This window comes from Peromyscus eremicus, chromosome 7 (assembly GCF_949786415.1).
Source record: "Peromyscus eremicus chromosome 7, PerEre_H2_v1, whole genome shotgun sequence".
Classification (NCBI taxonomy): domain Eukaryota; kingdom Metazoa; phylum Chordata; class Mammalia; order Rodentia; family Cricetidae; genus Peromyscus; species Peromyscus eremicus.
In genome coordinates, this window is record NC_081422.1 from 34,187,065 (window position 1) to 34,200,099 (window position 13,035).

Sequence of the window (13,035 nt, forward strand, 5' to 3'; positions counted from 1 at the left end):
AGGATCTTAGAAACTAAACAAATGAGGTCATCCAGCATATACCTTCTTATTGGAGACCTATGTACCTACTTCATGACACTCATTTCAACTATAATTTGATACTAGTTCTGAGTTAGCCATATCTGTCTTGAAAGTAAGATCTCTGATAATCATGGACATGTGTGTCTTTTATATTCTGCCCCCAATTCCTAGAAAAATGAATGATGCAAAACTGCTCAAACACTGCCAGGTGAATGAATAAATGAATTTCTGTGCATAAAAATTTAAAAAAACTAAAATCAATAGAGGTGTTTGCAGCCAAGTTCTTAGATACAGAAATTGCACTCCTTTGGGAATGAATCTGCTTGTGGTCTGGTTCTTAATGTTTTTATAATTATCCAAATGGTTTTCTCTAGATTCTTGAAGATTATTCCAAGGCTACATGACAAGAAGGACACTAGAATGAAAGGGAAACTGTGTAACTTAGCAATTAGGTGTCATTATGATTAATAACTTCTTAATAAAATAATATAAAGTTAGCTTATGTCACCTGATAAAAGCCCTTTAATAAAAGTATCTTCACCTCCTCTCCAACACAAGCTGTCATCAGTGTTTTTGATCTTAGCCATTCTGACAGATGTAAGATGGTATCTCAGAGTGGTTTTGATTTGCATTTCCCTGGTTGATGACTAAAGATGTTGAGCATTTCCTTAAATGTCTTTCAGCCATTAAGGATTCTATAGAGAATTCTCTGGTTATATCTGTAGCCCATTTTTTAATTAGATTGTTTGGTGTTTTGCTGTTCAGTTTCTTGAGTTCTTCATATATTTTGGAGATCAGCCCTCTGTCAGATGTGGGGTTGGTGAAGATCTTTTCCCCTTCTGTAGGCTGTCGTTTTGTCTTATTTACCTTGTCTTTTGCCTTACAGAAGCTTATCATTTTCAGAAAGTCCCATTTATTAATTGTTACTCTCAGTGTCTGTGCTACTGGTGTTATATTTAGGAAGTGATCTCCTGTACCAATGGATTCAAGAATGCTTCCTACTTTTTCTTCTATCAGGTTCAGTGTAACTGAATTTATGTTGAGGTCTTTGATCTACTTGGAACAGAGTTTTATGCATGGTGATAGATATGGATCTATTTGTAATCTTCTACATGTTGACATTCAGTTATGCCAGCACCATTTGTTGAAGATGCTTTCTTTTTTCCATTGTACAGTTTTGGCCTCTTTGTCAAAATCAGGTGTTCATAGATGTGTGGATTAATGTCAGGATCTTCAGTTTAATTCCATTGGTCCACATGTTGGTTTTTATGCCAATACCAAACTGTTTTTATTACTATGACTCTATAGTAGAGCTTGAAGTCAGGGATGGTGATGCCTCTGGAAGTTGCTTTATTGTAAGGGATTGTTTTAGATATCCTAGGTTATCTGTTTTTCCATATGAAATTGAATATTGTTCCTTCCAGGTCTGTGAAGAATTGTGTTGGGATTTCGATGGGGATTGCATTGAATCTGTAGATTGCTTTTGGTAAGATTGCCATTTTTACTATGTTAATCCTACCTATCCATGAGCGTGGGAGACCTTTCCATTTTCTGATATCTTCTTCAATTTCTTTCTTCAAGGACTTAAAGTTCTTGTCATACAGGACCTTCACTTGTTTGGTTAGAGTCAACCCAAGGTATTTTATATTATTTGTGGCTATTGTAAAGGGTAGTGTTCCTCTGATTTGTTTTTTGACCCATTTATCATTTGTGTATAGAAGAACTACTGATTTTTTTTTAGTTAATCTTGTATCCTGCCACATTACTGAAGGTGTTTATCAGCTGTATGAGTTCCTTGGTAGAAGTTTTGTGGTCATTTATGTAGACTCTCATATCATCTGCAAATAGGGAAAGTTCAACTTCTTCCTTTCCAATTTGTATCCCCTTGATCTCCTTTTGTTGTCTTATTGCTCTAGTTAGAACTTAGAGTACTATATTGAATAGATATAGAGAGAGTGGACAGCCTTGTCTTGTTTCTGATTTTAGTGGAATCTGTAGCTAGAGTTTTCCTGCCTGGCCCACAGTCAGGACAAATCTTTGTCACCCGCCAGTCCCACAGCCGCTCAGACACAACTAAGTAAACACAGAGACTTATATTGCTTACAAACTGTATGGCTGTGGCAGGTTTCTTGCTAACTGTTCTTATAGCTTAAATTAATCCATTTCCATAAATCTATACCTTGCCATGTGGCTTGTGGCTTACTGGCATCTTCACATGCTGCTTGTCCTGGTGGCGGCTGGCAGTGACTCCCTCTACCTTCCTGTTCTCTCAATTCTCCTCTCTGTTAGTCCCGCCTATGCTTCCTGCCTGGCCACTGGCCAATCAGTGTTTTATTTATTGACCAATCAGAGCAATTTGACATACAGACCATCCTACAGCACTTCCCCTTTCCTTTTTTTTTTTTTTTAAAGAGGAAGGTTTTAACTTTTGCACATCTCCAAAACTCTAGCTACAGGAATCACTCTGAATTTCTCTCCATTTAAATTGATGTTGGCTGTTAGCTTGCTGTAAATTGCCTTTATTATGTTTAGGTGTGTTCCTTGTATTCCTGATCTCTCCAGGATCTTTATCATGAGGAGTGTTGAATTTTGTCAAAGGCTTTTTCAGCATCTAATGAGATGATCATGTGTTTTTTTTTTCTTTCAATTTGTTTATATGATGGATTATATTGACATAGTTTCATAGGTTTAACCATCCCTGGAACATTCCTCCACTGTTGGTGGGAGTGCAAACTTGTACAGCCACTTTGGAAATCATTATGGTGGTTTCTCAGAAAGCTGGTAGTCAATCTACCTCAAGACCCAATAATACCACTCTTGGGCATATACTCAAGAGATGCTCAATCATACCACAAGGACACTTGTTCAACTGTTCAACACTTATTTATAGTAGCATTATTCATAATAACCAGAACTAGAAGCAACCTAGATGTTCCTCAACCAAAGAATGGATAAAGAAAATGTGGTACATATGCACAATGGAGTATTACTCAGATGTGAAAAACAATGACATCATGAAATTTGCAGGCAAATAGATGGAACTAGAAAATATCATCCTAAGTGAGATAATTCAGACTCAAGAAGACAAACATGTATGTATTCACTCATAAGTGGATACTAGAGGTAAAGCAAAAGATAATCAGACTACAACCCCATGGGAGAACTTACCCTGTTGGAGTGGGGATGAAGGTTGGGGCAGAAGGCCGGGGGTGGGGGGGAGAGGGAGGAGGGATGAGAGGGGGAATCTGTGGATGATATGTAAAATGAATAAAAAAATCAGTAAAAAGAAAAGTACCTTCACCTTCAACTATCTAAATATGTCATTGTGTAAGTGCACCATATTTTCACTATCTATTCATCAGTTGATGGACATCTAGGTTTTTTCCAATTTCAGGCTATCATGAATAGAGTAGCAATGAGAGTGGGTGGTATGAACCTTAGTTTTTCCTCCACCAGTTCCCTCAACCATGCCTCACAACTCTATTCCTTTTTTCCCTTCTCACTGACCCTAGACCCACAGTCTTTAAAAAATTCAAAACACATTAAATGTTCAAAGTCCTTTAAATATACAAAGTATCTAATACTGAGATTGATAAAAATCAAAGACAACTCATATATCTTCTTCTACCAAGTGAGAAGAATTAAAGCACAGTTACAATAAAATCCAAGGCCACCAACATCCAGCAATGGAAATTGAATCTTGTAGCCCAAAGACTAGTGTCTTGGTCTCATGCATGGTCTTCCGGACTCCAAAAGGCATGGGTGCACATGGTTCATCTCATAGACTCCTGCTGAATCAACTCCAACTTGCAACTGACTAGGTGCTCACCTCACAGTCCTGGGATCTCCCATACCCCGAGTTTCCACTGCAACTGAAGCTGCACCTTCAAGAATGGGGGCCGCTCTTCAGGAACTCCAACACTGCCACGTGATGCCAAGCCTCTTTTGCTCTCCATGAATCCTTCATGCTTTCAATAACAGTATCAAGTGGGAGACTTTTTCACATTACCCTGTTCAGATGCCAGCTTCAGATGCAGCCTTAGCCTCATCTGGACCATATCCTGGGTGCTGACAGTGAAGAAATATTTCCCAGAAGAGTTTGCCCTAATGGTGCTGGTCTCTTCATAACTAGAGATTTAGATTTCTTTTCCCATAGTGGATCTAAGTAATCATTTTATTCATCTTATATAGGTAAAGTAGTTTATGTAGTGGGTAGCCATTCCAGCTTTGATCTGAAAGTTCCAACCCCCTTTGAGGCTTCGGTAACTGTCACTCCTACAAGGTGGGGCCAAGAGAGGGCCCTGAAGACCCGAGATCCAGATGCACCACCTTCTCTTGGTTCCTGGACCCTGGACGCTAGAGATAGACCGAGCAGAAGTCTCCAGAGATCACCGCCAGACTGTGCTACGTCTTCCCCAGACCCTACAACCTACCTATCCCTTCATTTGTAAGTTATGCCACTAATAAACCTCCCTTTTAACTATGTGGAGTGGCCTTAATAATTTCACCAATAAGTTTATGTTTTTGTTTTGTTTTGTTGCAGTTTTCCTGTGTACATTCAATCTTAGTTAATTTCTTTTTGGTCTAATTTAATCGATTATTTTCTATTCATTAAATAATATTTGAGTTATTTCTACTTTGATATTTATCATTTCTCTTTTCCTGCTTCATTGGCTGTTGTTTTCTCCTATTTTTCAGGTTCGTCATACGGATCTAAATTATTAGTTTAATGACTTTAATAACCTATAACACTTCAAAAACCTTTCAATAAACATATTTCAAAAGACTTCAGTATTTGCTAATAAGGTTGTTAGTATTTTGTTGAAGATACAAAGCCAAGATGACAAAATATGGTTACAATGCAAAGCTAGCTCTATCCTTGCTGTGCATATGGTACTAATTTAAATTACAGCCCAATATGCCTGGTGACACATGCCTGTGATATGAGCACTAAAGAGGCTGAAGCAGGTTAATTGCATATGTTCAAGACTAGCTTGGACTGCGGAGCAAGAGCCTGTCTCAAACAAAACAAAAGTAAATGCATAAACAAATATAAAATAAAACTACATTTATGTTAATTTTCTTATATAATTTCATTCCCGCCCTTCTAGGGTTTTTTCCTTTTATTGACTTGTACAAATACGAATATTCCTATATTAAAATTTATTTTGTGGGTGTACCCTACCTTATTGAAATCCTTTTGTGAGTCTGTAAAGCTAGATAAGTAGTATTCTTTTATATCTAAGCATTTATACAGTTTTCAAGGTATTACAACACAAACAACAAGGATAAGAATTTTTCATATTGTTTGAGCAACAACTTCTGGATAAGACTAATAATAAACTTCCACATGAAAAAGTACCAAATGAGGCTAGAGAGACAGGCCTGCAGGTAAGGGCACTTATCTCTAAGGTTAACAACATGAAGTCAATACCTGAATCACAACCTAGAATCCATAAGGTGAAAGGAGAAGACCAACTCACTCAAGATATCCTCTGACCTCCACACATACTCATACACACACACACACACACACACACACACACACACACACACACACACACCAATAACAATAATAATAATAGACATAAAGAATTTTTAAAAGTAACCATAGATGATTTTATTAGATACTGCTGAATTTCTCTATGTCATTTGTAAGAATTTGTATTCTCAACAAACTGTGTATAAGGGCATTTTTACTCATAGTCTTGTTAATGTTTTATTTGTTACTGTACAATGAAATACCTGGGATCCTTTTTTCTACTGAATCCAAATATAAACTCTGTACAGAACATATGGCACATTTGAAGACTCTTCACAGACAACATCAGCAAGCAGAAAGGGCAGAATAGCACAAGGAACCACTGGAGAGAGAGTCGATTACATTGAGTACTTATGTTAAAACTGTAATTGTTTTATCTTAATAATTAATTAAACAGATCAGTTTTTTAATGCTCTGAAATATAGTGCAGCTTTATCAGAACTCTACCCACACTCAGTTATAGATAAGCCCCTTGTGTTTCGTCATCTCTTGTTTGCTAATTTGTTTGGTCCCTTTTTCAGAATTAGTGTGGAAGCATATTTTTGTGTGTGGTGTGGTTAGGGACTCTGTTTATTCTTCTTTATCAAGAAGCAATTAGACTGGTAGTCTCCTTTAGTCAAAGACACCATGTTTTATCAGATATTTTAGATGCTGTATGTATTTCAATTCTATATAACTTGATTCCAATTTTTGATGTTATATTCCACAGCATATCCTGTATTTGATGTTTTTTGATTTCTCCTGTATTTTTTCTGACATCCGAATATTTTATAGCTACTTATTAAATACCCACAAAGTATTGCAATTCTGCTAAAACAACATAAGCTCAATATGAAGAGTCCTTCTCAGTAATTATGAGCAGAAATCTAGAAAATATAAAAAATAATCCAACCACAACAGGACCATGGAAGTAAATAAAAGTAGAATTCAAGCTTATTCCAAATGAACCCCAAACATAACTGTAAAATTCAGTTGAAGCTATCTAAACTCACTCTATCAAGATTAGTCCGATATTAAAAACAAACCTGTAATGTATGCATGCATAGATATGTAAGTGGAGGTAAATATTAATATATCCTTTTAAAAAAAGGAATAAGGAATACAAGAGAGGGTAAAAATGGATGTTAAAAATGTAAGGGGGCAACTCAAGAGGAGCTCTCCCAGGAGAGGATGCACCAATTAGTTGTCCATTGACAAAAGGTCAGTCCTGAAAACATACATAAAACTAATATTATATTAATTCAATAGGTTATATTTAAGAAAATATATGCATATACAAACATGTACAGGACTATATGCATATATATACACATACATATGCAATAAAATTAATTAAAAAAAAGAGACCATGAAGTTGAAGGACAGTAGGAAGGTTTGGAGGGAGGAAAGGGAAGAGATAAATGTTGTAATTATATTATAAACTCAAAAATTTTAAAAATACAAATATAGGCTTCACAGAAACTAATATCCACTCAAAATCTAGTATTCCACAAATGCCTTTTAAAACCATACAAAAATAAGAGCAACTTCTATCAGCTAACGGAGATAAAACTGTAAAGAGAGATTATGACCTAAAGCTTATTCCCCAGGAGTGTGCATTCCTTGTGTCAACACCCTTCTCAAAGCCACCTTTACCTCCTTGTTTCTCAAGGAGTATATCAAAGGATTAAGGGAAGGGGTAACAATATTATTCAACACTTGAACCACTGAATCCAGCCAAGGACTGGAGGCAGGTCTCAGGTAAATGAGGACCACAGGGCCATAAAAGAGCAGGATGGATGTGAAGTGGGCACTGCAGGTGGAGAAGGCTCTGCGCCTGCCTTCTGAAGAACGGATCTTCAAGATGGAGATGACTATGTGAGAGTATGAGGTGAGAATGAGGAGGAAGCACACCAGTGCAACAAGACCTACATTGATGAAACTCACAGTCTGTGCCACATACGTGTCTCCACAAGCCAGGGGCAACATCACAGGGATGTCACAGAAAAAGTTGTCCACTTCATTGGGTCCACAGTAGGGTAACTTGAAGATTAGAAATGTGAGAACAGATGCATGCAGACAGCTCCCCATCCAGGTGGCCACCGTCATAGAGGCACACACCCATGAGCTCATGATGACTGTGTACCGCAAAGGGTGACAGATGGCTGCAAAGCGGTCATAGGCCATCACAGTATACAGGAAGCATTCAGCACAGCCCAGGAAATGGTAAAAGAAGAGCTGGGAGGCACAGCCCTGGTAAGAGATGGTGTGGCTGTGTCCAGTGAGGTAGAGCATCATCTTGGGGGAACTCACCGAAGGGAAAAATATATCAAGCACTGACAGATTTCCCAAGAAGAAGTACATGGGTGTGTGAAGGTTGGAAGAAGTGAGGATGGCCAGGAGAATGAGAAGGTTTCCTGGAAGAGTGAGCAGATAGAAGGCCAGAAGAAGGACAAAGAGCACCTTTTCCAGCCCAGCTGTATGTGGGAGTCCCATCAGGAAGAATTCAGTTACTGGAGTGCAATTCCTCATTTTCAAGTTTACTTACTCCTGGAAGATGAAAGGATGGACCTACTTAGCTGAACTTCCCAACAAATTAAAGCCTTTGCAGGACTCACTGGAAACCTTTGTGTTGGAAAGAACTTTCAAAAGGAGGTTTCATCTAATTCTGTCACTAATTAATATTTGATAGTGAATTAGCCATTTATTTATTTTTAACTCTTCCCTAAAACTGAAAGAGGTGAACTTGAATTTAGAATTTAACATCAAGTAGACAATCTAGAGCAGTGGTTTTCAACTTTCCTAATGCTGTGACTTTTTAATAGTTCCTCATGTTGTGGTGACCCCCAACCATAAAATTATATTCATTGCTACTTCATAACTGTAATTTTGATACTGTTATGAATCATAATGTAAGTATCTTATATGCAGGATATCTAAAATGCAACCTCTGTGGAAGGGTTGATTAACTTTTTTCAGGTTGAGAACCACTGGTATAGAGAACCACTCACAGTTCCATACGTCTGTATTCAAATGTCACATCAGCTCCTTACTCTGTGACCAGACAGTTTTGTCAAATATCTCTGAATTTAATTTTATTCTCTGTGAGGGACACTAGTAACTTAATTAGGAACATCAGGCATAAAGTCCTAATTGCATAAAATATTTATGCAATTTTGTTCAGACACATTTTTTTTAATAATTCAAAGTTCTAATATTCTGAATAATGGGCCTTCAGCCTAAACCATGATCACACAGTGACTAGGACCTATTTAAGTGTTCTGTTGAGGTAAGTGATTCATAAAACCTCTTTCTTTTATTCAGAGTCAGTACAACTGAAAACTAAAATCTACCTGGTGGGCATACAAGAGAACAGAAAACCAAATGTAATGCTCAATACAAGGAAGAGCCTTTTAAGGTTGCCAGTGTTATGAACTGTTTCAGTACAGAGTTTATGTTCTCAAAAGCCATGATCCAAGCTATGATTGTAAGCTATCCACATGTGTGTTTGTAAGGTGCATGGTCATCATTCATATCATAAGTAGTACATAATGTAACATGAGTATCCAAACTCAAGTAGACCTAAGCACAAGCTCTTACTCCTTCAAGGAGGCAAACACCTCAGAAGAAAGAATGCTAAGAGAAGAACACATTCCAGAAAATAGGCACTTACACACTGAAGCAGATTATGGTAGAATGGGGTTGAAACCCACGCCTACATCCACCCTCTCTTGTTGGAAGGGATGAAACAGAACAGCCTGGCTATGAAGCTAGGGGTGGGGGTCTTCTTAGCCTAAGACCCAGCTGATGAGGCTTAGAATCTGTGATCTATCAGGACTCATGCCCTGAGTGAAAGAGCTGCAGCTAGCCAGCCACTGAGGAGGGATAGATGTTGTTTCCTTTGGGTCTCCTTTGGGACTCTCTTCCCCCGTGGTCCTGACTGGAAAGTATAGAACACAGGGATCAATTAGCTAGGAAGATCTCTGCTTTTGTTCCTTCACTCCTTCTCATCTCCACTTTGCTTCCTGTGCTCCCTAGAGTAGGATGTACTCACCTAGTGGTTTTCAAGCCAGCTATTCATGTAAAGCTCCTTTATTGTAAATCTGGAGTTTTCCCTGGAGGAGTCCATCCCTTGGGCTCAAATGTTTGTAATTACTTAGTTCTTTGGGGATCCAGATCAGAGGAAGGTGGAAAACACCTAAAATTGTACTGATTTCAAGAAGAAGAAGAAAAAAAAAAACACAACCTATTGTATAACATTTTGTTGTGGTTTCAATGAGAAATATCCACATGGACTCATACAATTGCATAGTGGGTCCCCAGTTTGTGGTGTTTTGTGGTGAGATCATGGAATCTTCAGGAAGTGTAAATCTGGAAAAAGTACTTCACTGGGAGAGGACTTTGAGGTTTTATAGCCTTAATCTACTTCCTGTTCTCTCTCTGCTGTTTTCTGTGTGGGAATGAAATGTGATCAGCCCATTTCCTGCTCTTCTACCATGCTTCCCCAGCCATTATGGACTCTATCCCTTTGGAACTGTAAGCCACAATAAAGCCTTTTCATCCTTAATTTACTTTTTACCAGAGTATTTTATCATCATCTCAGAAAAGTGACTAGTACACTGTATTCTACAAACATTTTATATAATATCGCATTATTATTTCTTTAAATGCTTGAATTCACATCTTATTTCTTACCTGAAAACTTTTTATTTGCCCTTAAGACAACTACAAATGTTTATTTGGGTGTATTTTAATCATTTTAATTGACTTTACAGATACTTTGATCAAACTATGAAATAGCTGCACAACTGTTATGGGGGTAACAAGCTGCCTTCTGATTGGATGTGAGCACTACTTTACAAGACGGAATTTGTGCCTGGTACTTAAACCTAGTCAAAGCTCATGGTTGGTGAGAATATAAGCCCTAAGTGGGAACCTATTGTTGTTCTTTGCCAATATAGCCAAACTGCCTTCTAAATATTTATGTTGCTGTCCTCAGATTTCTACTACTTTTAGCCTTGGTCATAGAAGCTTCTTTTTGCAAGAGACAGTGTTTAATGAAAAAAAATGCATTACTGGTCAAAGCACTGAGAATAACTGATTGTGAATGTTCCAACATAGAAGGAGCATCATTATCAATCTCCCCCAATTCCTCAGGTTCAGGAAACTGATGGAACAAGAGGCAGAATGAATGTGACAGCCAGTGGATGTCAAAGCATACTGAAATTCTGTCTTCTGAACATTACATGGATGTTAGGTACATGAACTCACAGCAGCTTGATTACCTACATAAGACCTGCACAAGATAAAACACTTAAAACTCTACCATGAATGGGAAATAGGCTCCCAAGACCCCATAACTAGCTAAGAAGCTATTGAGGGCAATTTAGGACTACTACAGAAGGAGATACATGGTTCACATCTCATTTTCAGTATATGCAAAGTGGTTAGAAGAGCAGATATAGAAGAACATACAGATGGCTCTCATATGTGTGTGTATTACTCTAGGTGTTTCTGTGGTAAATCATGATAATACAACTAGATGATTCTAATCATAAAATTATTAGATTAAATGTTAAAAGAATAAATTCTGAAATATTACAAAAATAAGTAGTAGATTTTGTTCATGTCTTGATGTCTATTAATTATAGTTCTATTACATTTAAGGAATTATGAGTGGTTATAAAAATAGGAACTTCTGGCTCTATCATATTCTTTACATTGCAATTTTTAAAAATTTGTTCTCCCAGTTTACAGAAATGGATTGATGATTATCTCCTTTTATGACACATAAGGAAAGAATCCCAGCAGAAGCTGTCATTGATAGCCAAAAGACAAAATCGTCAATGCAAACATTTTGTAAGGAGGAGAAAGACACAGTGAAGGAATTTACCAACACGGTGTTGTCAGGGAAAAAATCCAGAGTGGAGTAGCATTGGCTTAGAGCACTGAGATTGGATTCCAGTGGCCTTTTAATTAGGGTAATAGGCAATACCTTTAAAACAGGGTAATAGACAGACACCTGGGGTTTTCAACTGAACCTTCTGTACAGACTTCTCCAGACACATGCTGGCCTTGGAGGTTGAATAGGTCTCTGAATTTTGGTCTGAAATTAATTAGCTGTTGTAACCATGTGTTAAGTCATCCAGCAAGAATGACATGAGCATCTCACACTACCACATTTCAGACCAACTGCTCTGTAAATTGTTTCTTATATAGTTGTCAATTTTATTGTTTCCTTTCACAAGTGTTATAATTTTTAAAATCACCTTTGAATGGTTAAAATACTGTGGCATGGATTCAAATATTTCAAGAAAAGGAAGCAGATATACATGGATGCCAAGACTGCTTAATCAATGAACTTCTTTTAATTTTATAAATCCCAAGAAGATTGATGGTCTTTAGACAACCACAGGACTTGCTAACTTCTTCAGTTAAAGGTAAAATAATATTTAACTTTCTGGAAAACAATGTGCCTATCTAAAGAATTGAAGGGAATGGCATAGGATGGAAAACTGATGTTATCCATGAATTTTCCAGTAGCAAAAACATGAAACGCACAGACCTAGGATGGCAAAACCACACTATTCTGTCGCCCTTGCACATGGTCCCACTGTTGCTGTTTTGCATGGGTGCTCTGTCCCACCTGAGGTCCCTGAAGTGGTCTTTGGGAAAAGGAGCCCTTCTCAGGGTCTGGCTTCTGAATTAGATTGATTTCTTTAACACCAATATTTGTGCCTTGATACTAGCTTTTGATTGAGGACTAGTCATACCAGGATCCTCTATCAATTCCCCAGGCTTCCTGGGAGTGCCTGAGTACTTCATTATGCACATTTTAATTTTTATAATACCAATCACAATTCATAACAAGCAAATCAACACCTTGGACTTTACACAATAAGACACCATCCTTTCTGAAAATAGAGACCACTCTTCAGGATATTTGAACTTGGTGTCTCCTATAGATGGATTCTTTTTTGTTCTAGACTTAGAGATTTTCATCAGAATTGACAGGATAAAGATACAGTTACTAACTTCAATCCTAGTTTCAAATTCCATACCTTATTAATGGTAATTAGCTTAACTGAGTGACCAAAGAGACACTTAGAAGAATACAGAAAGATAATATTTGAAAGGAGTGATGAGAGGAATTGGAGGGAGCAAAAGATACTCCATGGCTTCTAGAAAGGGACAGCTTCATAAATAACAATCAAAACTGAATTCTGAACAAAAATGTTGCAGAACAGACAGATTCATTGTTTTGGCAAATTACCATTAAAAACACTGGATTCATGTGAAAAGTCTTCTCTACAGGGTTAAACCCACATATAAGCCCTGCCTTGTGAGGATGCCCAAGAACTGGATATAGTAGCTTTGATCATCTCACTAATTTGGCATCGGTACTGATGAAGAGAAATCCTGAAACAACATCAAAGGAATGGTTGCTTCTATTCCTTATACCCCAACGGTTGCATTGCTTGGCTTACCACCTT

General features: G+C 37.5%; 1 protein-coding gene across 1 annotated transcript; it reads right to left on the minus strand.

The window, feature by feature from the left end:
- Positions 1–7,141: 7,141 nt before the first annotated feature.
- Positions 7,142–8,074, minus strand: LOC131914240 (olfactory receptor 10D3-like). Its single transcript, XM_059266831.1, has one exon. The coding sequence runs from the start codon at positions 8,072–8,074 to the stop codon at positions 7,142–7,144; it is 933 nt and encodes a 310-aa protein (XP_059122814.1).
- Positions 8,075–13,035: the final 4,961 nt, after the last annotated feature.

Coding starts and splice junctions, on each gene's coding strand:
- LOC131914240 (XM_059266831.1), bottom strand. CDS start 8,074: ATGAGGAATTGCACTCCAGTAACTGAATTCTTCCTGATGGGACTCCCA.